This window comes from Cydia strobilella, chromosome 18, assembly GCF_947568885.1.
Source record: "Cydia strobilella chromosome 18, ilCydStro3.1, whole genome shotgun sequence".
Lineage (NCBI taxonomy): Eukaryota > Metazoa > Arthropoda > Insecta > Lepidoptera > Tortricidae > Cydia > Cydia strobilella.
The window spans coordinates 10163256-10190869 of record NC_086058.1 but is presented as its reverse complement, the minus strand read 5'-3'; the positions used below and the strand labels follow the sequence as shown (position 1 = coordinate 10190869).

The following is a 27614-nucleotide window of genomic DNA, read 5'->3' as shown; positions in this document are numbered from 1 at the left end:
TCAGTGAAAAACCATATTTAGTATTTACCTATTTTTAACCGACTATCGAGTATCGACTGAATTTGCGTGAGTGACAAGTTTTAATTTAAATAATGCTTGTTACTTTATTTTTTAGTATGTCGTAATTTATGGTTAATTACTATTAAGTTTTTAACGAATTCAAATTATAGAAAAGACTAGATCAGAACTGAGCCCTAGTAGCTTTGAGCGACAGAACTCTATAACTAATAATCGCTAACAGATGTTCAGTGCTCTAGAAGAACACTATTAAACCTGATTGTCCTGAATTAAGCAACATGTTAAGTCAAGCCAGCTTTCGCAAAATTGGCGCTAAAAAGGTCAAAGCGTTATAATACCTACCTACACAAACACAATCAGTATATCAAATTCTAGTCTATACCTAGATGTATTTTTTATGAAAATAGAAGATAAATAAACCTTTTACCTACTATGATCATAAATTTACTTTTCTTTTCCAGCAAAATCCTTATGAAAATATAAAGCTATTTATAGTACCTATAGGGGGGGCCTATTCAAAGCTTAAACGTCTGATTTTGATTTGTTATTGATACGATACGAAGTTGACACGATATGAAGTACTTACATCTTATCTGTGCTCGTGTGCCTGCGAGACATGTCATATTTATAATCACATCGATATCAAGATTTCAGATGTTTTAACTTCGATAAACCCTCGTAAAGTTTGCCTCGAGGATGTCACGGTTTTGCCGAAAGTTATCTGGCGGGATTATCCCGGCGTTCAACGGATCGCTTAAAAAGTTTTTATGCAAGCCAATTTCAATGTCGCTCGAGCGTTAAGTACTTTGCATTTTGTAGATACTTTTAATCAATAGATAATTTTGTTGGGAACGTAGAGATAAGTAACTTACATACTGTTAAAATCAGTAGGTATGTTTTACTTGCTTTAATTGTTTATTGCTTATGTTTAGCCTATTATCTTTTATTTAATCAACTCTACGTAATGGTAAATCTTGTAATTTGTTGACCTTATATCATAAGGTTTCAAATCAAGCCTCTTTCTCGTTAATATTGACTTATATAAATAGGTATAGACTTACTTAGTTGTATCGGGCTATAATCACAATTCCACGAATTTCTTACACGATTTTCCTAAAACACTAGTATTTTTTAAAGTGTTTCAAATTTCTACGTTTCCCGTTGAAAATGTCAAGCTTATTTCGAGCAACCTAGTTATGGCCTTGCAGTAAAGGATGGCACTAAAAGTCGTATTTCTGCCACTAAAGTGGATGAGAGTCAGGGTGCCATTCTAGTCGCTTGACGAGCATGGACAGTCGAGGGCTAAGACAAACCAGGGGTCTAGCCAAGATGGACAACCGTTGATAGAAAACATTAATCGAAACGTAGGTAATGTATGGAAATATAGGGCCTGATACTCTTTGATGGAGAAAGATAGTCTTATTGCGATTCCTATAAGAGGAAAGAGAAAATAGTGCCATGCTTTGTCCTTATCACCGACCGAAATTTATAAGAGTGAAAGAGAAAAAATCCTATGCTGCCCAAATTTTATATGAATATTCTTTCTCTTACCCCCGGTCGCTCGGTGGAGCGTCTATTACTACTTGTATATACTATGTCTATGATGGAAATAGTCACGTGACTTCGTAGCATCTGTCATGCCAATATTTTTTTTTGTTTGGCGTTTGTTTAATGTGCGTCATTATTTAAAAAATTGGCACTTTTATCAACGATTTTGTGAAGATCCCCAGCACAGGTATAGCACAGGCAGGCCGCAACAGTATCTCGTATTTAGCTTGCAATAAAAAAACTATTAAGTATATGTTTTTCATAATTTTTAATTTGGTTGTATCACAAGCTGGTAGGCTCTCGAAAGCAAACATTTTCTACAGCGGCTAGTTTGCTACTGATTTCGAGGACACGCCATTCTAAAGATACTCGTAGTTTGCCCGAGACCACCACTCGCCAAGGCTCGCTCGAACAATGGGAATGCCTCGTCTGGATATTCCTGTCCTGTCCGAAAGAGCAGCCAAAGAGCCACATTAAGTGCACTACCGTAAAACCACCCAACTATATCACAAGTTCAAAAGGTGAACTCTTTAACCGTTATGAACTATTAGTATTTTTTTTAATATCCTCTTTTTAGGGTTCCGTACCCAAAGGGTAAAAACGGGACCCTATTACTAAGACTCCCCTGTCCGTCTGTCCGTCTGTCACCAGGCTGTCTCTCATGAACGATGATAGCTAGACAGTTGAAATTTTCACAGATGATGTATTTCTGTTGCCGCTATAACAACAAATACTAAAAAGTACGGAACCCTCGGCGCGCGAGTCCGACTCGCACTTGGCCGGTTTTTTTAAGTCGCTTTGAGTTTAAAATATCAAACATAATTATGTACGAGTAAGAACAAAATACCTTCCTGGTAGGTATAGCGAGCTGCAAAATTGGATGAACACATAATTTATTCACAAACTTTCCTTTCATAACTAGGTAACTAATAAGCACACATCGGGGTTTTCGGTGAGGGAATGTTTGACATTAGCCAAAGAGTAGATATTGACGTAAAGAATGTACTCTACCAGTTTTCTACCTAATGAATAAATAATTAAACAAAAGATTAAATTGAATTTTTTTTTTTTTATTATATTTAATCAAACTTTACTGCCAAGTGAAACACTTTTTTTTCACCACACCAACGCTAGGAATATACTTACTGTAAACATTACAAATCAAATCTAAATTAACATATTAAATCCATCCATACTAATATTTATAAATGCGAAAGTGTCTGTCTGTCTGTTACCTCTTCACGCTTAAACCGGTGAACCGATTTAGTTGAAATTTGGTAAAGAGATAGTTTGAGTCCCGGGGAAAGACATAGGGTAGTTAGTCCAGGAGTCATCCTTTAAGAGGGTGAAAAGGGAGAGTGGAAGTTTGTATGGGGAATCGATAAAAAGCAAATTGGATAAAAAGAAGCTACCCAAATTACTAACTCCACGCATACGAAGTCGCGGGCAAAAGCTAGTTACATATAATTCAAAATCATTATTTAAAAGTCAGTTCTACTAGCCAACATCAGAAATCCACTTAAAATTTGCATCAAATTACTTCGGCACTCTTGTGGATAAAATGCAACTTTCTCTTCCGTTTTTAGGGTTTCGTACCCAAAGGGTAAAAACGGGACCCTATTACTAAGACTCCGCTGTCCGTCTGTCCGTCTGTCTGTCTGTCACCAGGCTGTATCTCGTGATCTGTGATAGCTAGACAGCTGAAAATTTCACAGATGATGTATTTCGGTTGCCGCTATAACAACAAATACTAAAAACATAATAAAATAGAGATTTAAGTGGGGCTCCCATACAACAAACGTGATTTTTGACCAAAGTTAAGCAACGTCGGGCGGGGTCAGTACTTGGATGGGTGACCGTTTTTATAGTTAATGGTACGGAACCCTTCGTGTGTGAGTCCGACTCGCACTTGGCCGGTTTTTTAAAGATAAAGAGGGTCTTTACGACCTTGTGTGGTGAAGATAAAATTTTATAACAGTGTGTATAAATGTATAAATTAAAAACCTGACCTGCGGAATTTTGCCGAATACAATCCTACTCACCATTCAGAACATGCATCTCTAACTGTGATCTCTAACATTCCATAAATTCACACCTAAAATCCTTTATCAATCTCAGTTGTACGCCAAAAATCCGCTTATTTTAAATCTTATTTTGTTACATTTAAGGTCTAATGTTGTTCGATGACTAGAATTTGTTCTGCGTCTTGGGGGCGTCCAGCGTTAAATGCAATTGCGCGGGTCGTACTCGGGGCTAAACTGATTAGTCCCGGGCAAAGAGCTCGTGATCATTTTATGAAGGGGTCAATGCGACACTAACACTACACCTGCAATAGTGCTGAATATAAATATATATTATAACTACCTACGTACAGAATTTTCACGTTGTTTAAGTGGATAAGTTTTTTTGTTATCCTGTCCCGTTGTCCGGCGGTCCCGTTACACAAAAAATGGCAAAAAAGTCACATTTGTTGTATGGGAGCCCCACTTAAATATTTATTTTATTCTGTTTTTAGTATTTGTTGTTATAGCGGCAACAGAAATACGAAATACATCATCTGTGAAAATTTCAACTGTCTAGCTATCACGGTTCATGAGATACAGCCTGGTGACAGACGGGCAGATAGACAGACAGACAGACAGACAGACAGCGGTGTCTTTGTAATGGTCCCGTTTTTACCCTTCGGGTACGGAACCCTAGAAAGGAGCGTCAAATAAAAGCTTGAATTAATTCAACGGTTTTAAAACCGTTTGTTAAAATTAATCGTGTCTATAGAAAAACGTCTTAACTATACTCAAGTTCAACACGCTTTATATGTATACTTTTATACATTAAGTAACCAGGTTTCATTGCTCTTCAGTGTATCTAAACGCATTAGTGGCCAGACAGACAGGGAGAGGGGTCGTAATGATTTTATGGCGAGACCAATGGGGTGCTTAATGTGAGGAGTGAGATTGTGCCTCGCCTGCTACGGTAGCCGTGATTTCCGTCATTGTACTAGTTAATTGTTATTGGTACCTAGATTTAGGGTTGTTAGACAAAGATGAAACGTTTATTCGGTTTATTATTCTCATTACATTAACATAAATACTCCATAGTATTTGGAGACCCCTGTTTTACACGATTAGAAACCAGCAAGGACACCTTTGCCGGAAGCTGGTTGGCAACTTTGTACATGGAATGGGCTAAGGGCTTTATATTGATGTATTTTTACATTTAATCAACGTGACTGTAACAAAGCGTTCCGAACAATTTCGTCGATAAAAGTTAATTAAAACGAACAATGTTCATTCGGATTTATTCTAATTCCACACCGCATAGTTTAAAACACCAAAATAAATCAGCGGTCATTGTAGACCATGATATCAACGATTAAAGATCGAGTTTCCATTGACCCGTATGAAAATAAAGTTGTTAGTCGCCGTGTAGAGACTAAACGGGCTTTCGAGCGAGATTTGAGTCGATCCTGTGACGGATGCCGTACCTCATATCTGTTCCCATTGCGAGCATTGAGGCGAACCAGTGTGATTAGGTATGAATTAAATTAAATGCCATTTCAAGGCACTTGGATATAGTTCAACGTAACGTCCAACTGTATAGGTATAATAATACCTACCTACGTACAATTCCTCCTGGACTAACAGATATACACCATACTCGTTGATATTTAAAAGAAAAACTAAAAAACCGTCACGTATGCAACACAACGGCGTGGCTCTGTTCTGTTGCGTCGCCTGCTTCTGTGAAGGGGAAGGGTAATAGGCAAGTTACTTTTAGGGTAGGTTACTACTCGGGAACCGACTCATGATCAATAATAAAGATCCATTCTACTCCTCTTCAAGATCCATCCTATAGGGCATCTTTGCAATTTTTGTAAACCCCAGGGGAAGGTCAGGTCTTGTCAGAATGTAGCCAAAACTAAGCGTGTACAATACGTACATCAGAGACGAATAATTAACATGATTTGTCCATGATGTGAAGTAGAATTAGAACTAGACCTTCGGTTATCGCGTTTTTACGGCGCTTTCATTTAACTTGCAGCACCTGTAAATTGTATATCAGACCGGCTAGCATGAGTTGCGTTCTCGCGCGCGCGTGTGCATACTTGAAGTCGCGCTTGATGTAGGTATAGAGTCGCATGTCTCATGCTAGCAGGTCAGCTGAGCACTCGATTAAGTGTTCAACTCGCATGTGCTCGATACGCAACATGAACAACACCCTAAGGCTTAGGACGACAAATCGTGAATTTATCACCAGCCATACCAATTTGTAGTCTATACTATGCTCAATAAAGCCCACTTTACCCTGAGATTGATCGGAATCGTTTTCTTCGGGATTTAGATGTAATGTAACTAACGTTGAGAAAACGGTTGAGTTATGATATTGGATTGGGATTGGGATTGCTTGATATTAATTGGTTGGAGATTTAAGATTCTCGGAGGCAGTTAATTGGTGTTGATTGATGAACGGTGAAATATATTTATAGCATAAGGCTGTCCTCTTTTACCGTTTAAATAGATAAATATGTAGCTACAATACAAATGACCCGAGCGTACTTTCAGCAAGATTATTAGTAATTTCCGGACTATTTCATTTTATTACATTTATTTATTTCCATAAATTGTATGTTTACATAAGATGGTACATTAACATGTTGTTTTGTCTCAATACAATATTATCAGAAATCTCATTTACCTAACTATTTTCAACCATTGTTTTACTTAGTAACCCACTGACCGTACTAGCGACATTTTTAAGCAAAAACCGGCCAAGTGCAAGTCGGACTCGCGCACCGAGGCTGCCGTACTTTTTAGTATTCGTTGTTATAGCGGCAACAGAAATACATCATCTGTGAAAATTTCAACTGTCTAGCTATCACAGTTCATGAGATACATGAGATGAGCCTGGTGACAGATGGACAGACGGACAGACAGACGGACAGACGGACAGACGGACAGCGGAGTCTTAGTAATAGGGTCCCGTTTTTACCCTTTGGGTACAGAACCCTAAAAGTATCACACTGTCACTAATTGACACAGACCATATTAAACGGTCCGCAGCAATTAGTAGGTAAGTACTACTAGGTACTACTACTACTACTAGGTACTACTAGGTACTAGGTAGGTAGGTAGGTAGTATTAGTAGTGTGATTAGTAGATAGGTCGCCCGTTGACCACGAACGCTGTAAAGAGTTCGAAACGTCGGGATGTATTATAAATTCAATATACGCGATATAATCCGTTTTCATGAGTAACTATCACGGTAACCGAAGACAATATTAGTAGGTAAGTAGTTAAATCTATACCTAAATTGTTTTGCTCTGGCTAAGATTGATACACATGTCTATGTCCTAGAATGGTGCTAGAGTAAAGTTTTAATTAATCTTGTAAGAACGAGACATGTAAGTTGGTTTATGTTCCTATCTCACTCTATCCTATAGCTTGAAATGACTGCTGAACCGTGTAGACGCTATGTGTAATGCTATAATAATAATTGGCAGCTTGATTTGTTTTTCTTAGTGGGTACATATAGTCTGTCAAGCCATTTCCGTCAGTAAAAAAAAGCGGCAAACTTAAAAAACGTACGCGCGAAGGGTAATTGTCCCATAGAAAATTTGAATTTCGCGCCTTTTTCTACTGACAAAGTTGTTTGCTCGGCTATATTTTTAAAAGGTAAAAAAAAACAATACAGTAATAACTTCCCGTCCGCTCAAACAAAACAATAATGGATTGTTAATTTGAGTTTGACCATAAAAACGCACTTCTCGTACTATTTTTGCTACAATAAAGTGAACATTACAAAGCGTATTGGAGAAAAAAATTTATAATTGCAATCTACGCGGTGCGAGTGAACAAACGAATCAAGGGACTGGAAAGAGTGAGAGAGATGGAACGTATGAAAGAATGATCATTTAGAGCCGAGCCAAGCGAACGAGCGGACTTGCCGCGCACCGTTGACACCGTTCCCGGTCTTAACAAAATGGCGGCAAACCAATCTGTGTAGTCTGTGTGTTTCGTTTCTTCTCAATAATTTGTTTGTGTTGTTCTAATTAAAATGAGTTTCAGCGAAGCAAGTAACGACGAAGTGGAGAGTGTTCTAGTAGAAACTTTGATACCAGCGAAATCTAAAGAAAAATATTTGAATGTGTACGATGGTTTTATCAAGTGGAAAGACCAAAACAATGAAAAATCTTTCTCTGAGAAAGTATTCTTGAATTATTTTAACGAAATCGCCAAGAAATTGAAACCGAGCAGTTTGTGGGGGATATATTCAATGTTGAAAACCACAATGCGTGCAAAACACAACATTTATTTGCAGGAATATTTTAATCTTCGTGTGTGGCTGAGAAAACGTAGTGTTGGATTCAAAAGCAGTCAATGTCAAGTTTTGACTCAAGAGAATATAAGGAAATTTATAGACGAAGCCCCAGACGCGAAGTATTTAGCGACAAAGGTACTGAAACGTAAATATATCTTTATATTATTATTAGCATTTAGAATAATCTTCACGTAATAACAATGCTTGAGAGCGCAAAGTACAGCGTTTGTGGACGGGACGGAAGCCAACAATCCTACCTAACAAAGGGGCACCCGACCGGCAATAGTAGGCCACAAAATCCACAGTACAAAATATTTATTTTATGAAGATATTTTTCGAGTACCTACTTAACTGCTTAGTTAAGCAGTTTTATTATTTTAATATAATGATCTCGAATTGCACGAAATTACCTACATCTAAATACTTACCTACCTACTATTTTATTAAGAAAGAAAAGTATCTTCATTTATTATATATTTATAATTTTATACCTACATATTCATGAATGCTATTCTATTCTTATCGAAACTGCCAAAATATTATATTTCCTTTCATGCATGTGTAATCTTATTACTTATTCTATAAAATCACCAACATAATCATACAACATTGTTGGCACGCGGCCGACATTGTACGCTAGGCTGATAATTGCTTATTTCCTGGCCTCCAACAATATACGCTTGCGTCATTGCATGCTATCTCTTTCCAGCTTAACCTCGGTCGCGTGTACGAGAAAGGCAGCGAGTTTTACCGCTGCTTCTCGCGTCTCGGGTTATTGAACTACCTATATTCTGTTACTGCTTATTTAGTAGCAATAATAATATGTACATTACATTACCTAACACTTGTGCGTGTTATATTTTTAAATTTACAAACTTTTAAAGCGTTAACAGCGATTTGAGCCATTAGTACTTACTTGTATTTAGGTCAATGTTTACATTAAAAGTATTTTTTGTTGACGGTTTATTATAATTTTGTCGGAAAAAGTGGAATTCATAACTTGGATAATTAGTGTTCAAACCTCTGTAAAGTTGCGTTAGTAACAAGTTGTCCTCAATGACGCAGACGCCGGCAATGATCAATTGGGCCGCTCGGCCGCCGCCAGGTCATCAACTCAATTGAAATCATAAAAATGTATTTACTAATTTAAAGATTATTATTATATTATTATTTCAAGATATTTAATACGTTGGTTTTTAGTTCAATGATTGTAGATTTAATTTGAATGACACTTTGTAAAAGACGTGTAACACAAATATTTCAAAAAATTATTTGTCAACGTATATTTGGGCCATCCCGTAAAGTTGGACTACTAAAGTATTTTTGCTAGCTAGTGTACCTTGTGATACACTGTGATACAAGTGTGCTACGTTGGTCATTATGGCCGGAGAGCCCAAGAGGAGATTTTTGAAGTCACTCGAGCGCGTTAGATTAAGATCATGGGGGATACCTTGCATCCTGTTGAGTACCTCCACCAAGTATGCGTCCTTGACACCGAGCATGAGTCAAGGACAGCCCGTCAGAATAGTAATAAAAAAATCGCCACCTTGAAATACTCGAGCGCGTTCTATTTTTATTCTATTTTAAAGGGAATAATGCAAGAATAATTAAATAAAAAAAATCTTCCGATTTGAGCAAGCAGAAGTGTCAAAAATCGTTTATGAAGTTTAGTGCACCCAGCTCCTTTTCCCTTTAACTTCTTCGCTATCTCTGACTCCATTTGCAAATTAAGCTCCTTTTAAGATTTTATGTAGGTTAAGTATAACTTACGGGTGTAAAATGTAATATAAAGGTCAATTTAATCACGACTAGGTATTATATAGAATAACAACTTATAATAATAAAAATTAAAAAACAAAACTACTCTTAATTAAAAAACATCTAAATAAGGCCCCCGCGGCATTGTGCCAAAGATGCTGGCAGCATTCCCTCGCTGAATGGCAATACTTATGCGCTGCGAGAGAAAGCCGCCAGCTCTCTGGTCACCGGTTGCGTCGACGAGCTTTTTGCTAAGTTCTTTAAAAAGAACTTTTGCGCTTGGACCCCACGGCCCCAGTGTCTCGACACCAAGTGTCACAAAGTGGTATTGTGGGCCGAGACCTCGGTACTTTGCGAACTTTTTGCCTTCAGCCGCCTCGGCAGCCGCCCCAGCCCTGAACGAAGTTCTTGGTAGATGGGACGGAGCTAGTGTATCGACGCATGTGGCGTCCCAGACCAGCACCCGTCCCATCTTCCACGGGACCAGGGTCATACCGTCCGGTCTCCTGCCGTCGCCCTCAAAACGCCGTTTGGTTCAAGGATAGCCGGCGCGTTGACGGTGGCAAGAGAACGGCGGATGATATCGTTTAGGGCAGCGTGCCTGGAGAGGCGACCAGCGCTTAATTGACAAGAAAGGCCGTGGTGTCCAAGCACATCGACGGTTGCGCCGCAGGGGCACCTGTGGGGGGCGCAGACCTTTACCCCTAATCTAAGACTTACGGCTAAACGTAAAGTATCCGGCTCTAGATATGTACCAGTGGGGGGGAGGGATAAATGTAATTGTTATTTATATTTTTAGTTGTTGTATTATTTTTTTTTCTTACTTTCTCACACTGTCGTCCTAAAGCCCTCCGTTGTAATTATTTTAATAATACGCTTTTAACGAAATAATTAATCAATGTTAATAACAGGGGTGCCCAAAATGCTAAATTTGAAGTAACGCGAGCTTAAAAAAATTCGTTGTTAACCAACATTTATTTAGAAATCTTCAAACTGTTATATCTTTTGAACCCCTCGGTCGATTTTGATCACAAAAAAGTTTACAAATAAAATAAACACATACGACAGGAATTTTTAAAATTATCTTGAGAAATGTTTTTATTTTTTTTCAAATCGTTAGAATAAGGATACTGCAGTGCTCCACATTATCGTCAGATTAAGGTTTTACATAACTGGAACATCAAGCTGAACCTGTCTGTATAATAATCTGACAGGCTCGAGTATTTCAAGATGGCGGTTTTTTTTGCATTTTTGTGCCTCTACCATCTGCCTACGGATCGCTGAAATCGTCAGATTATTGAAATAGACACTTTTGTAGGGTCCATTTAACATTCTCTTTGAATATCTGACGCGCTCGAGAAATTTTTTTTTTCCAAATTTTCTACCCTTCCGTATGACCAGGCCTATGAAAACCGGCAAATTAACATACATTTGTTATCAGAGACATGTTGCGCAACTGACACTACCAATATCTGACCCGCTCGAGTAACTCCACACGGTGTTTTTTTACATTTAAAAATAAATCTGTAGACGCTTTCCTGCTCCCTAAATAAGAAAATATTATATAACGTTCTTTTCTTCATATTATCTAATCTTTCAATTCCAATAGGTCTCTACGACGCTCGAGTTACTACACATTTAGCATCGTCGGCTCCCCTACTATTACACACGAGGCGATATGGTGCGCGCGAGCTGTGAGAGATAGTCTTCATATTTTGAGAAGATGAAGATTATACCTGCCGCTGGCGGGCCGGGCGGGCCCAGGCAGGCGCCCGCCAGTCCGTGTTGTAAAATCTACTCAACAAATTTAAGAAAACTCCGTTTCCATACATATTATTAGCAATCAGTTACCTTCTTAAGTCAGTCGGATTATCATTCATGACCTAACAAGTACTATAATATAATGAAAAGCACGCGTGTTTTGCATGTTACGAGCAAGTGTGCCGGTGGTGCCGAAATAGTACATTACTATACAACGTTTTACAATATAGGTACATATGGCCCTTTAAATTTTCGACATAGTTACGTAATGTGCTAATTATTGCACTAGCTACTAGCTAGCTAGTGCGGTAAAGTAGCACCATATGTAACTGTAAATAATATTTTGGACAGTGTTTAATAATTTTCATTTTAAACTGAGTATATTATAAAATCATATTTTATTATAATTCGCTTCGTTACCATTGATTACTTAGTTTGGGGTTGGGAGTTAGATATTGTAGCAATTTCTTATATCGTATCCAAACCGTTGCAGCCTCTGTTAAAGTACATTATGTTCTTCTTGTTTCAGGTGGCGCTTATTCTGGGTGTTTGCGGACAGCTGCGAGCTGTCGATTTAACCTGTTTTAACTCTAACAACATAAAGATCGCCGACGGCTTAATGATTGGGGTATTGAATGATGCCCAGAACAAGACTGAAAAAATATTCGTCATTCGAGATGAATTCATTCCATGGGTGCAAAAATATCAGGCGTTGAGGCCTGCCAACGCAGACACGGAAAGATTCTTCTTGAACTTAAGAGATGGTAAATGTACAAAACAAGTAATTGGACGTCATAAAATGGGAAACTTGCCCAAAGAAATAGCTGCCTATTTAAAGTTGCCGCACCCAGAATGTTTTACTGGACACTGTTTTCGGCGATCCGCGAATGCTGTTGGTGCGGTTATAAGCAATGTAGACAAAAGTAACAGAGAACAATTTCGAAGCACAGCCCAGGGAGAGATTTCATATGTATCGGAGTTCGCAAGGCGATACAGGAAAGGTTATTCCGTCGAGCAAGATGTCTTTTTGGAAGTTGAACCTGTTACTGGTGGGAATAATATTCAGGCTGCAAATATGGAACTTGCGAATGAGGTTAAAATTAAAACTGAAAGGATAGATGAAGAATCTGTCGATGAGGTTTATGTTAAAGCAGAACCATTCGATGAAACCATAGGGGATCCTATAAATGCTTTTGATACAACCGATGTGACAACATGCAAACCCTCTGCTTCTGGTAGGTCTTCCCAATTGTCCAATGTTGTTATGGAGGATTCTGATGATTCATTAGATATGGTTCGAATCATAAGCGAAGACGTGGACCGATCGACCAGCATCGATCGACCATTGAAAGCCCTTCGGGAGGAGTCATCACAAGGAACGTCTAGCCAGAATGATACAAAAATAACTGTAGCTGGAAAAAATATAACAATAATTTTTAAAAACTGTACTAATGTCGGCAATGTAACTGTCAATGTTATTAATAAATAGCTTTCAAACGTTTTGTGTCACTCATTATTACAAGCTTTTATTTAACTTGCCCTGTTCGTTTGTAATGTTAGTTTGTTAGTTAGTGTGGGTCAAATCTTGGAATCTAAGTTTTACCCATTTCCCGATTTCCGATTGAGCTGAAATTTTGCATACATATGTAAATCGGATGATTATACATTATTATGATGACATGAAGCTGATCTGATGATGGAGACAGGAGGTGGCCATGGGAACTCTGTGTTAAAACAACGCAAACTAATGGTGTTTGGGGTGGTTAGAATTATCTCGACTCGATGAGTAGTTGCCTGTGGAAAGAAGAGAGAGAGAGAGAGACAGAGAGTATAAGAAGAAGAGAAAGAACAGTCAGCGATAAAAGCTTAAATGAAATTTTTGGCTTATAGTTAATATATCGCAATTCCTTCACTTTATAAAAGTCGATAACAAATAAGTTGTTTTAGATTTTTTGTATGCAAATGTAGGTTAGGTATGTTAAGAGCGACGACGAATAACTTTGAAGTTGCTAAGTGCATATCTGGCATTACCGAACATTTCTTATGTAAGTACATGATACAAATAAAGATGTTCCTATCGCTGTCACGCAGTAGTCAGTGCGATGTCGCGAATGGCCGTAAACAGAACAACTCCATGGTGTCGAAATAACGCATGTTTTAATTATTTATGCTTCTTATTCTTAATGTAAAATGACTGATACACAGTCGTTAGCATTACAGTCAAATCTTCATAGTGTGTAAATTTAATACGGGCGCGCCCTGGCGCCCCCTACGCAGAGTTTCGCGTAATATTCCCTACTAGCTTTTGCCCGCGACTTCGTCTGCGAGGACTTAGTAACCGCAGCTAGAGTAAGAATAGCGCCTGGAAAAAATCTTATAGCAATCTAAATTTAAGCATATTATGCAGGCAATTCGTTAATTATCTCAATTCCACCACGCTTTTCACTTTCTTAAGGGATGATTTTCGGGATAAAAACTATCCTATGTCCTTCTCAGGGACTCAACCTATCTCTATGCCAAATTTCATCTAAATCGGTTCAGCGGTTTAAGCGTGAAGAGGGAACACACAGACAGAAAGACAGACAGACAGACTTTCGCATTTATAATATTAGTATGGACTAGAGTAAGAATAGCGCCTGGAAAAAATCTTATAGCAATCTAAATTTGAGCATATTATGCACACAAATAAGCAGGCACTTCGTTAATTATCTCAATTCCACCCCGCTTTTCACTTTCTTAAGGGATTATTTTCGGGATAAAAACTATCCTATGTCCTTCTCAGGGACTCAACCTATCTCTATGCCAAATTTCATCTAAATCGGTTCAGCGGTTTAAGCGTGAAGAGGGAACACACAGACAGAAAGACAGACAGACAGACTTTCGCATTTATAATATTAGTATGGACTAGAGTAAGAATAGCGCCTGGAAAAAATCTTATAGCAATCTAAATTTGAGCATATTATGCACACAAATAAGCAGGCACTTCGTTAATTATCTCAATTCCACCCCGCTTTTCACTTTCTTAAGGGATGATTTTCGGGATAAAAACTATCATATGTCCTTCTCAGGGACTCAACCTATCTCTATGCCAAATTTCATCTAAATCGATTCAGCGGTTTAAGCGTGAAGAGGGAACACACAGACAGACAGACAGACAGACTTTCGCATTTATAATATTAGTATGGATTGAGATAGATTTTGCTTAGTGTTAAGCGGTAGAGGTGGACTAGCTGGTTCAGTAATAGATCGTCCGTCTTGATATGGTCACAATATATATTACTAGCTTTTGCCCGCGACTTCGTCTGCGTGGACTTAGTAACCGCAGCTAGCTAGAGTAAGAATAGCGCTTGGAAAAATTCTCATAGCAATCTAAATTTGAGCATATTATGCACACAAATTACTCAACCTATCTCTATGCCAAATTTCATCTAAATCGGTTCAGCGGTTTAAGCGTGAAGAGGGAACACACAGACAGAAAGACAGACAGACAGACAGACTTTCGCATTTATAATATTAAGTATGGATTTATAATATTAGTATGGATTTTATAAGCACAATATAAGCACCTGTAAGGTGAAATGTGAAGCATAAGTTATCAACGTTTACATGGTAACCGAAATAGAAAGTAAAAAGAACACAGAGTACAGAGCACTGACTGTAAAAAGGAATTAATATATGTATACTAGCTTTTGCCCGCGACTTCGTCTGCGCGGACTTAGTAACAGCAGCTAAAGTAAGTATAGCGCCTGGAAAAAATTTCATAGCAAATATTCAATTTGAGCATATTATGCACACAAATTAGCAGACACTTCATTAATTATCTCAATTCCACCCCGCTTTTTACTTTCTTAAGGGATGATTTTCGGGATAAAAACTATTCTATGTCCTTCTCAGGGACTCAACCTATCTCTATGCCAAATTTCATCTAAATCGATTCAGCGGTTTATGCGTGAAGAGGGAACACACAGACAGACAGACTTTCGCATTTATAATATTAGTATGGATTAGGTTCTGTTGGACTTGCCAACGCTTAGAAATACAATGGAATTTTTAATCAAACAAAATAATTCGGCCTGCAATGTTTTACAACACCCAAGTTACGGGACGCGTAGATACGAGCTTTTTAATGTAACTGTTAACGCTTGCTGGCAGTTACTTTTTTTTGTTTCGTCCATTTGGTACAAGTTACTATTAAAAAGTTATAACTCGTAATGTCATGTCATCTTATGATATTTACGTTCACTGCTCTGTTTGCAGTACTTCGCTACTTGGTAAATAAATAAAAAATTACGGGGTTATTTAAGTGTAAGTGTAAGACGGATAAATTCTATAGGGACCGTGCACGTTGGAAGGTCTGCCATCTTGTGGCCTGAATCGGAAACATAAACTATACATTGACACTTCACGACAAAGAAACTGTTGCCCTCTACAGTTAACGTTTGTTTTGAGTTACATTCGAAACATAAACTTGACATTTACACTTCGCGTCAATAAACAGGGGGCTCCTATGCTGCCCCCTACAGTTTATGCACGCTTCCTATATCTGGTTTAATTTATTGCCCGTATTGGATTTACACACTGTTTGTACACATATGTCTTAGGAACAAATAAAACATTTATTTTAATCCATTTCAATCGCCCGATTCCACAGAGTTTTGAACAATGCAAAATCAAATGTCATCTAGAAAACCGCTAAGTAAAGCTTTCAGATCGAGACCAAACAGTATGCGTCGTAATTGCTTAAGGCAATATGTACTTTATTACAATAGCAGAAGGTTTTATTGAACGCTAAGATGTTTGTCGCAGCATAGAGAAAATCTACACAGAAATTTAAGCTTTATTGTTCAGTGAGAAGGAGGAATATATCAAGTTATTTTCGCGTGAAAGGTGCGGCGACGGCAACGGCATCCGACCGCTGCCTGTAAAGTTTAAATCAATAACCTGTTGATGTTGCGGCCGATAAACCGCCATATTAGCCGTATGTATGTATTTACGGTTTATCGATAGTGCTTTTGTAGAGCCGACGGTTGATACGTTTGTGTTTGTGGGAAATATTGAAATGTTTTCAATTTTTTCGGTCGGATTGTTTTTATAAATTGGTGGTGCAGGTGGTTGGATCACTGTTTAGTAACAGGAGCGGGCTGGGCCACAATTAAATCAATAACAGTTAAGAATAACGTGTTATGGTCAGGTCATTTTCCAATGATAGTTAAAGGCGATATAGGATTGGTGACCCGTGATCCTTCCACCTGCAGCTCTAATATTACCCCAGAGAAATAATGTAAAGGGGAACGCGTAACTCTAGTCAGACATAGAAATATGCTATGTTCTGTGATGCTATGTGCTGTGTGTGTGTGATGTGTGTAAAAGGAAAGAGGATTATGAATGTGAGAGATGTATAAATGAAACGTGTAATTTGAAAGATCACTGAATTTATAAATGACTATTATACTAATATAATAAATATTTTACAAAAAGGTGCCGGGCTGAGTGCACGGTCACATTTTGGTAGTAGAGGTCAGGCAAACAAGGGAGTTGGTTAGAATTACCATGTCCAAGACAGCCTGATGACGGGCGAGGGTCAGTTTTCAGTGTTGGGCGGAAGCCGGTAAGCCCTCTACTGGACCGGTATATGACAAAATGAGATTAGATAGAAAACATTTCTCACAACAAAAATAAACTAAAATGGTGCCAAAATAACTAAGATATAATTTCACTTAGTATACTGGCTACCCACCATAGAGGGAAAAACTTTGTTTTAAAACATAAAAAATTAAATTTCACCAATAAGTCACCGGTTTCAGTGGAGGGCTTACAGGACGGTAGGACAGACAGCAGGAAGTGACATTGTTTTATACTATGTAGTGAAGAATTAAAGTGTGTGTAAATAATTTTGAATACTTAAATAAATCGAGTTCGTAATAATTTGCGTTGCTAGTTACCCAAAGGTTGTCTGAATGAGATCGCTCTTTAAGGATAAGATGATACGTCTGTTATCTATCATAAAGACTGTACATGATGAAACCCGGGCACGCATGATGTGGTGAATCTTTTAAATGAATGTACATTTTCCAGCAGCACTTTGCCCTTAATAATTTGTGGTTATCAAACTACATAATAAAATTAGAAACATATTATAAAGTTAGGTTGTATGTGACTTTAAGCATTATATATGCCACAGTACCTAAATTTTTTTGTCCACGGTCTTCTGAAAGTCTTTACCCAATTTTCCAGTTAAAAATATTTTATTATTTTTAATTATATATTCGGCGTTCCTCAGGGCGGTATTCTGTCTCCTCTTTTGTTCTCTGTATTTATAAACTTAATCACTGATCGAATTAAATGCCCACACCACTTATATGCTGACGATCTGCAACTTTATGCCCAAGCAAGCCCAAGTACCTTAGATAACGCGATCCTGAAAATAAATGAGGACCTGGAAAGCATATCTGCGTGGTCTCGCAATTTTGGGATCTCTGTCAACCCCAACAAGTGTCAGGCCATTATACTGGGTAGCCCTCGTCTGCTGTCCTTACTTGACATCACATTCTTAGATCCGATTAAATTCGAAAATAATGTGGTTCCGTTTCAGTCTACCGTGAAAAACCTCGGTCTAATCGTTGACAGTGGTTTGACTTGGACCTCCCAGGTGTCTGAAATTTGTCGCAAAGTAACCAACATGCTGAGATCTCTCTATAGGTTCAAGAACTCTCTCCCAGTTAGCACAAAAACTCTTATTATTCAGGCATTGGTGTTGCCCGTGATTGATTATGCAGATGTGTGTTACTCTAATATAAGCCAGGAGTTACTCAACAAACTAGACAGACTACTGAATAGTTGCATTAGGTTCATATATGGACTTCGTAAATACGATCACGTATCGGCCTTTCGCCGCAAACTGAACTGGCTTCCCATCCGTGAACGCAGGTCACTAAAAATTCTCTGTACCCTTTACTCTATATTATTTGATCCTGCCGCTCCTGATTACCTTAAATCTAAATTCAATTTTGTAGCACCACGTCCCGGTTGCGAGTTGCGTACATCTCGAAGTCTGAAACTGACCATTCCCCATCACCGCACTGGCTTTGTTTCCAACTCTTTCGCCCTTCAGGCAATTCGTCTTTGGAACGATCTCCCTCTTCCTTTAAGGCAAGCACAGAGCAAATTTTCTTTTAAAAGAAAATTACGTAAGCACCTCTCTAACTCGCTTAAAAATAAATGATCCGCATGTTACTTGTATACTTGGGTACATAATACAATATTTATTTATATATGTATGTATGTATGTATGCATGTTTGTATATATATAGGTATATATTGTTATTATTCTTATATGTGTAAGTGTATAAACAAAATATATATTGTTTAGAATAATTTGATTTGTGTTTCATATTTCCTCTCGCTTTCTACAATCCTGCACTAACTACACGTTTCTGTTTGACCCAATGGTTGACTGGTAGAGAATGCCTTAAGGCATTAAGTCCGCCTTTTGTACAATTTTATATCGTGCAATAAAGTTTAAATAAATAAATAAATAAATATATAAACCAAATTATGCCTTATTACATTCTCTTTTCACAATTCTAAGAGGTAACCAACAGTTTAAAGGACAAGTAAAAATAAGATGATTGTAATCCTCTTACCAAAACATCTTTGTCTAGTCACCACGCTTTGACGATCCTAGTAACTAATGCTTTTAGCTTTCTTTATACATTGCGCCGTCAGCGCGCGCAAGGGGTTTAATATCTCAAATGTAATGCGCTTTGGATTAGCTGCCTTGCGGAAAAGTTGCAAGCTTGCTATTTTGAAGCGCATTGTGAAGGAGTGCTGTACGTGTACAGCTGGGACCTTTTACTAAAAATTGCATTTTGACGTAGAAAAACGCTTTCTTCAGAAAGAAGGAGTGGTATTTATATTTTGGTGCTAGCGAGATGCACTAATAATGCACTAATATATTATTTAATAAAATATTCTTCGAAACGAGGTAAAATTCAGGGATCTTTACACGGCATTACACGGCATGGCACGTCACATAAAAGCCTCCTGACAGTCCTGACACCATGCGTACAATTTTGTATTAATATTTCACAATCTATTTTGAACATTTATTGACTAATTTAAATAAATTTTAATGTAATTGTATTGTAATGCAATTTTGATTTATTTAATGTATTTTTAAGTTAAACTTTTTATTTTTTGTAATGTTTAATTTTAATGTGACTGATAAGTAATACTATTTTTACCTATGGGTATTTTTGCCTGAAATAAACATTGATTGATTGATTGATTAACCAAGAATTCCAAATTTAAAAACAAAACAATTGCGTTGGTGTGTACAAGGTATACACTGAAGCATATCATACACGCGTCATTATGAATAAAATGCCTAAATTAATTCCTAAATCCATATTGCTTCCTTGTGCTGAATGAATTATCCCTGTACCCATATTTTAACAAGCTTTAATTTTAACTATACATTCAATGTAGCAAAAATTATTTTGCAACCAAGTGGCAGAGATATGGCTCTTCGTAACTAGTATTCAATGTGCCGTTAATCCGAATCTCTAATCAATTTGGGGCATGATTGGTATTGAGCTAATTCAAATCGGTAGGTTGGAATTAGTGAGAATTAAATTTACAGTGTACGGCAAGTCAATAAATAAGATGGATGGGAGGGTTGAATTTAGGTTGTATTTATAAGTAGGTGCCTATAGACTTACTAAACTATAGTTTATAGGTTTGATAAAAAATATACCTACGTACGTGACTTGGTCACGTTTTCTTTAGTACCTATTATTTGACATTTATTTCAGTTTATATTTTATGTATAGTGGTGTGACTCATTAAAAAAACACAAATAAAAAAATACCTATTTGTTACCTAGTTAAATCCATCAGCAATGGAAATGGGTAATTTTGAATGGATATTTTTAAATAAAGTGACCCGTTTTCATCTCTCTTGTGTGTTTTGCTACCTTTTCTATTCGATATAGGTATCTAAAGCTCAGCTTTAAAAGCTGATCAGCATCGTGAATTGGTTCGTTATAAAAAAAACTGACCCAAAAATTCGTTAACATTTTTTAAAAATATTTTTCTTAATTGTCACTTGTTTTACAAAATGCTATTAAAATAAAAACTATACAATCATTTAAAACAAAACGTATATTATCTTTAAAATATTCTCCTTTAGCTTTGATACACAAAAACAAACATTTGTTAAAATTATCAACAATCAAGGATATTGCAGCAGTAAAAAAAATTGTACGTATTTTTGGGCCATTCTGTATAGCCTAATTCATATCTTAAAGATTCTTCTCCTTCTCCTTGTCCTTTTCCCATTATTTGGGAAACACACACACCTACACACTTCCACACTTTTCTTAAAGATTGTATGCCTTAAATCTACCTAAATAGTTTTAATGCAACGTTGTATAATTTTGGGACGCAGATTTGATATCCACTTAGATTATGACTTGAAACTATGGACGTGTTGAGATAACAAAGCAAACGTCCAATAAAGTTTCAACTCTGTGGACGTAAGTCCGTCCACATCTTCGCTGGAAATTTGGCGACGTGACTTGAACTAAGTCCCGACTTATATTACCCTGCCAATGCGAAAACGGCGTAAGTAGCAGAAACCGCAGTGTCGGTTACAACATTTTATATATAGCGAAGCGAATCCTATGAAATATACGCGAGAACAAATTTAATTTGGTGTAAATGCGACTTTATGAAGATCTATTCAGTGAGTGCATTTTGAAGTAATGTTAGGCAAGTTGAAGGCCGATTCCGATTAATCAATTTATTAAGATTTTGATCTTGTTTTGATAAGGTTGGTGACGTCCGCTAATTAGGCCATCTCATTCGAGCCAATAACTTCGACTGAATGGATAAATAAGAATTGACTATTTTGATATGTACCTAAGTCAATAAATAATTCGTCTGTCTAATCATATGACTAAACGTCCTGTTAATACAGACATTTATTAGTATGCATAATTAAACACTTCAATCAGCATTTCCTTCTTTCTTTAGTTGATATTACATATTAATAACAGAGAGTAGTGAATCGCAATAGTAATAGCTTCACTGAATCAAATAGGCGATATTTTCTTACCTTAATATTCTGAAGTAAAAATGTACTCGGAATTTTTATGAACTAAAAATTTTCTAAATGAACTACCTAATATTCAATTCAATTCAATATTTTTAAATATATCAAAAGGGTGTAAAAAATTACTTATACAACTTTTGGGAATTAATCCAAATTAGGTAAGGTAATAAATAAGTAGGTACTTTAAGTAAGATTTTAATAACTTTAATGAGTAATCACCACCCAGTGTGTGGTGATACTCATAATAAATAAATGGCCTACCAAATTTAGAAAAGCATTAATTAAGCCGTCATGAATATTTATACTCTGGTAGTAGAAAAAGGCGCGAAATTCAACATTTGTACGGGAGATAGATCCTTCGCGCCAAAATTTTTAAAATTGGCCGCCTTGACAAAGGTGGTTTGCCCGAGTATAATTACTCGTAATATATTACTTACTACACTAAAACTAGTCTCTTAATTAACGCAAGCAGTATCTAAAATAACAAGTTAACTTTAATTTGAAATACAATCTCGAGTCATCTCGAACAGTCTCGATGCCGGTCTGGAGACATATCTTGTTTAAATTGTAAATTTGCTTCTGAATAAAACTACTTAACTCGACTCCTAACATCGTAATACAATAGTCATTCATGCACTCGCGAATGTGAACATTATTGTGAATGAATGTTATAACTAAGGCGCGACATATTTGAATTAATCAGCGTGATGATGATTTTATAATCCTAATTACACAGTTTTAAGACAGTATTGTTGTATGTTTTAGTGTGTAATATAGTTTAGAATTGTAAATATATTTTTAATTAGGTAAGCAGTAGTTCTTAAGGTCTATTTTTATGAAACATGTAACGTATTACGTTACACAATTAAGTCAGTTTTAGCGCTACTTGTTAAGGAAACTTGAGTTCATCTCATGTACATTTAAAAAAAAGGGTCTATACACTAATGTCACTGATATTGATGATGATGACAACTCTTCTTCTTGTTATTCTTGGTGCAAGCGAAATGCATTGGGGTCGTGTAATTAGGTATCTCGCTCACACTTACTGGTCCGCGTGAGATGCATTGCGAGTCGTGTCAGGGTCGTATCATAACACGATTACACTTTTAGTAAGTTGTTTAATCAGAATTCGCCATTGTCATAGTGATCCATACATAGACTTTTAAGGCCTTAGGTAACTGTGCTTTAACTAACTATGGACATAGGTATCTTACGTACAGATGTGTCCGTTACAGTTAAAACTGTCAGGCGAAGAAACCCGTCAATGTATCTGCTGTCGTAAAAACCCGTTTTAAGTGGAAACCTGTTTTCCCTAGTACTATTTTTCCTTTTCTTTACGTTTTCACTAGTTAAAACTACTAAACTAGTTTACCGAAACGCCTTGGTGGAAACTAGTTTTATTCGTACCTGGGATTTTTGACTAGGATCGAATTGACTAAACAGCACGCGAAGTTTTGTTGTTATGTGTATCGTCAAGTCAAAACTAGTTTTCACTAGGGCGCTTTGCGAAATAGACAAATCTGTCCGCCAGACACATCTGCCAGCCCAGACAAATGTAAAAAACATAGAAATCACATTTGTACGTATATTCTTAGCTATCAAGGAAACCGGCATGTGCGGTCGTGTTTGCCTAAGTATCATAAACATTTTCAAAGTATTCAGTAAATTAGTTAAATCTTGCTTTTCGCACGTTCCGTCTATTTATTGGCCGAAACTTTGTCAAGTCCTGCCGTTGCGTTACAATGAGGGCTAACGCGTATGAATTCGCCGCTAGGGGCGCTAGTGTAGATGGTGGTATTTTCCATAGTTCGAAATGTCAAATGTCACTTGTCACTTCAATGACTGACAGCTTTTCTATAGTCTTTTGGACCACCATCAACAGAGGCGCCAACTGGTGAGCAAAAAAACGATAGCCCTCATTGTACCTTTAATTAAGAGTTATTTGTTCAGATCTACAAAACTTTTTATAATTTGTAAAGTTGTTTGGCATTTTCCTGTATTTTTAATATCATAATATGGTTGTCGGTTTCTTTTTATTTCAAACTCTCTTGGACAATAATATATTATTATTATTATACCAATATTCAACAAAGAAACAGAACAACAGTATGTGTTTGAATTTAGATATTTAATAAAAATGTGAAAATATTTATAATAGTCTAACTCTGCCAAATATTTCGATAACAGACATTAAGAGAAAGATTCGATAGGCTTTCGCGCTCTTAAAATGAAAGCCTCTACTTTAAACAAATACTTATGTTGAAAATTCAAACTCGCAAATTACGGCGGGTTTTTCATAAATTTCAGAATAATTTATCGAGATGTAATTAAGATTTATTTCTCCCTTCCTAAACAAAACGAGCCATGCCCCGCAAAATTAACGCGTTGCGTGACGCTACGAAAATTTTGTTTTATGACAAAAACGTCTGGGAATGAAGAAGCTTTAAGAAAACAGTTTGTTTTCAGTTCAAACAATGATATTGTGTTTGGGCCCTGAAATAAGTTCATAGATTATAGAAACAGCGCAACCAAAGATAGATATAACTCCGTAATAGATGGATACAGTCTAAGGAAAAAACGTGCCTCGAAAATAAAGAAAATTTGATTCTCGATCAGATGGCGCCACTACCTTTGGCCTACTCTCGGATAGATGGCGTTGACGGTTGCATTTGTTATTTAACAATTTTAACGCATATCAGCGGTGACCAGGGGGACTACCAAAACAGAGAGATGCATAACGGGTTAACTGGTATAAAAGCATTGTAAACAGTTCACTTACTCAGCCTCTTCGATAGTCTCGGACATGGCTAGGAAGACACAGTTGAGCAGGATGGTGGCCATAACGATGTAGTCGAAATACTGGTTGGTGGAGAGGTAGACGCACGCCCGCCGCAGCGGTGACCACGGGGACCACCAGAATAGCGAGCGCGTGGCGGTGAAGCGGTGGATGTAGTTCTTGCGGAAACGCTTTGAGACCACGCAGAATGTCTGGAACAATTGAAAACAAGGTCAATTATATTTGATTTGCACGAGGTAGTTTGTTTAACAGTAAGTAGCCATCAGATCAACGAAGCTTATGTTTTTCTACAAAAGTGGAAATCTGCAGGGAAAAACATTTAGAGGTGAAATAGTTATTTGTGCAACAAGAGAAGAAAGTTAGTTTTTCTTGCGAGTGTTTATTTTGAGTCCCGAGAAAGCAAAAGACTCAAAAACACGAGATGTAAAATAACTTGGCTCTCGTGTTGCACACATAATTTTTCACCTCAGTAGTGAGAACATATTAAAGGTTAAAATGTATTTCGAATTACACAGAATAATTCAAAGAAAACAAAAATTGTAATCAAAGTATGAAGTGGCAGTTCATGGCCTTCACAAAACTAAAAAGCTACTTTGTTTCACTCCCTGGAGTGAGGAAAGTTGCACTTTCTTCACTCCCTGACAGACAGACGGACAGACAGACGGACAGCGGAGTCTTAGTAATAGGGTCCCGTTTTTACCCTTTGGGTACGGAACCCTAAAAAATGATGTGCATTGTGCTTACATGTCGTAATGTAGGTAACGTATAATGTCGGATTTTTGTTTAGCAACAATACTTAAGTAATTATACCGTTTTATTCGTTCTTATCTTGCATTCAAATCCGCCATTTGTACAGTCTTTTGTATTTCGTGTAACAAAGTTTAATTCACAAAATTAATAAATTATAGTACATGTTGATGACGTCAGTGGATAGTCAATTAATACATATAACATGTAAAAGAAAGCAGGGTCTCGTTTTAATTATATGTATCGGGTTTAACCTGATAAACCGTCAGTATCTAACGTGACAAGCTCATCCTCATGGCAAAATATGATGATTTAGGTATGAACCTACTGATGGTTGTTAAACTCATGGTGAATCTTATCGTGAATGCAAATAATCGAATCGTTTACTTCGAACATAGCAGGATACATCTGACCTCAAGATCCGTAACAACTGTGATTGTGGGTGATTGGATATTACTTATGTTAGTTATTCTGAAGTTTATGAAATACAAATCACTGGCGAGTCTCAAAATTACGCGATCTGTGTAAAAATTAAAACGTTTATCACTCGAGGTCAAGCAACGTAAGTGTACCTACCTTAGGACTGAACTCGCCCTCGCACCAATGCAAAGCTAGGGAATGAAACGCCACCAGGCTCGGATAGTACGTGTGGGGGGTAGCGGCGCGTGCCGGAGTGCTTTCGAGACGCCGCACTGCGTCACGCGCTAAATAAAGAACGCAGGCTTTCCCTGAGTGGTTAAATCGGTTTAGCCTCTGCTTATCTTATTTGAGTCGCTTAACTTCAAATTCGGGTAAATCCACGGTAAATCCGTCTGTCAGATTATGCGATTTTGGTATTAAGAAAAGGTAATAGGGTAGATATTTGCTGAGAGGGTCGAATGGATTTACCCGAGTTTGAAGTTAGGCGACTCATTTGTTTGTCAATACTAAAACTGAACTTAGAGCACTCCACCAAAGCATCGCTTTTGCACCCATCCTTTTTTGTTATTTTTTTTGATAATGCGAAAAGTGGGTTTTGGTTTAATTGATAAACTAAAAGTTGAAAAGCAAGGCAATAAGGTAAGGTGGGGTAAGACTAACATAGTTTATTTTGCTCGAGCCAAGACTAACAGTATGAGGATTCCATACAAGTGATAGTCCTACAGGTTTGAATGATTCACGGTTAGTTTCACTAGATTTATACGTCGAAATATCGGGAGCTCGAAAACAATACAAAAGGTAATCACGGTCCATATCCCGGTCGATATGAGTCGTGATAGTCTTACCCCTGTGATAATCTTACCCCACCTTACCTTAATTATAATAATATTTTTAGAAGATTTAATGAGTACCGTGGGAGGTGTCGCTGAATCTTCCTCAGTCAATGATTGACTGTCAATCAATCGGCGTTTTGTTTAAATTACATTTAGCTTGAGGTATTTTTAGGGTTCCGTATATACCCAAAGGGTAAAAACGGGACCCTATTACTAAGACTCCGCTGTCTATATACTCTGTGTCTCATGAACCGTGATAGCTAGACAGTTGAAATTTTCACAGATGATGTATTTCTGTTGCCGCTATAACAACAAATACTAAAAACAGAATAAAATAAATATTTAAGTGGGGGCTCCTGATTTTTTTGCCGTTTTTTGCGTAATGGTACGGAATCCTTCGTGCGCGAGTCCGACTCGCACTTGGCCGGTTTTTATAAGTGTAGAGGTTTACAACAGATTTTAATTAGTACATACAAAGCCGTGGTAAAAAAAATCTTCTTTTACGATTCGCAATTATGTTTATGTTATCATTGCTTTTACTCTATATACTCTATATTTCGATAGATACACATAAACAATCTGAAATATAAGTTAAATAATTCAGGTTTGTAGTCAATACATAACGAAGTTTGCTAAGTCTCAAGAATCTAACTAAGCAGTAAGCACGTAGTAAACTTTAACAAATGCATTGCGATGGTTAACTTTTAGATGAACGGTTCGATTTATACGTCTATTCGCCGAGTTATTTATTTGCATTCTAGTTGCAATGAAAACTACTACTTGGAAAATAAGTAAAGTTACTGTTGCGTTTGCTTTAATAAATAGTAAGTGTAGTGTTAGTTAAGACAGGAGTTTATGACTCTAAAGCTCTAAGAAGAACTGTGGGTTTATTTCGAACGCCAAAGTAACAGGTGTGAGACGTTTACTTATATTTACCTACTTTATAGTGTGATATTTATAAAGTAAAGTGAAACAATATTATTTTTATCTACTAAAGTGAATGTTACTCGAACAGCAAAGCCTAGGTATTTTAGGAGATCCGATTTCAAATTAAACAATTTAAATACAAAAATAGCTCAAAGAGATTGATTTCTTTGATTAGATCAAAATCTGAACAAAGGTTATACCTAAGTGTAATCTGTACATTTGAAAAGGAGTTGAGTGAAACGTGTAGGTACTAAATAAGTACGTAATGGATCCAAAAAATGTGAAAATTAACAAGTATTAAGAGCATTTGGTATTTAGTCATAACTTACTTCATCATATTAATCTTAAATTAAACTCACGTCCAGCAAGACAAA

At 37.0% G+C, this 27614-nt stretch overlaps 2 protein-coding genes across 2 annotated transcripts in view; one reads left to right on the top strand and one right to left on the bottom strand.

The window, feature by feature from the left end:
* LOC134749204 (sodium channel protein 60E) overlaps positions 1 to 27614 on the bottom strand; it is a 224917-nt gene that overhangs the window by 53474 nt on the left and 143829 nt on the right. Inside the window, exon 4 of the mRNA XM_063684072.1 lies at positions 24296 to 24504. Within this exon, the coding sequence (XP_063540142.1) occupies positions 24296 to 24504 (209 nt within the window). The remainder of the gene's footprint in view (positions 1 to 24295; positions 24505 to 27614) is intronic.
* LOC134749218 (uncharacterized) lies at positions 7593 to 12904 on the top strand. The gene is made up of 2 exons (XM_063684102.1): positions 7593 to 8019; positions 11933 to 12904. The coding sequence occupies exons 1-2, from the start codon at positions 7621 to 7623 to the stop codon at positions 12890 to 12892; spliced, it is 1359 nt and encodes a 452-aa protein (XP_063540172.1). The 5' UTR covers positions 7593 to 7620; the 3' UTR covers positions 12893 to 12904.

What these genes read in the sequence shown, in the direction of transcription:
- LOC134749218 (XM_063684102.1), top strand. Translation starts at nt 7,621, where the DNA reads ATGAGTTTCAGCGAAGCAAGTAACGACGAAGTGGAGAGTGTTCTAGTA. An exon ending in CGAAGTATTTAGCGACAAAG is followed by an intron (nt 8,020 to 11,932) that starts GTACTGAAACGT and finishes TTCTTGTTTCAG; the next exon opens with GTGGCGCTTATTCTGGGTGT.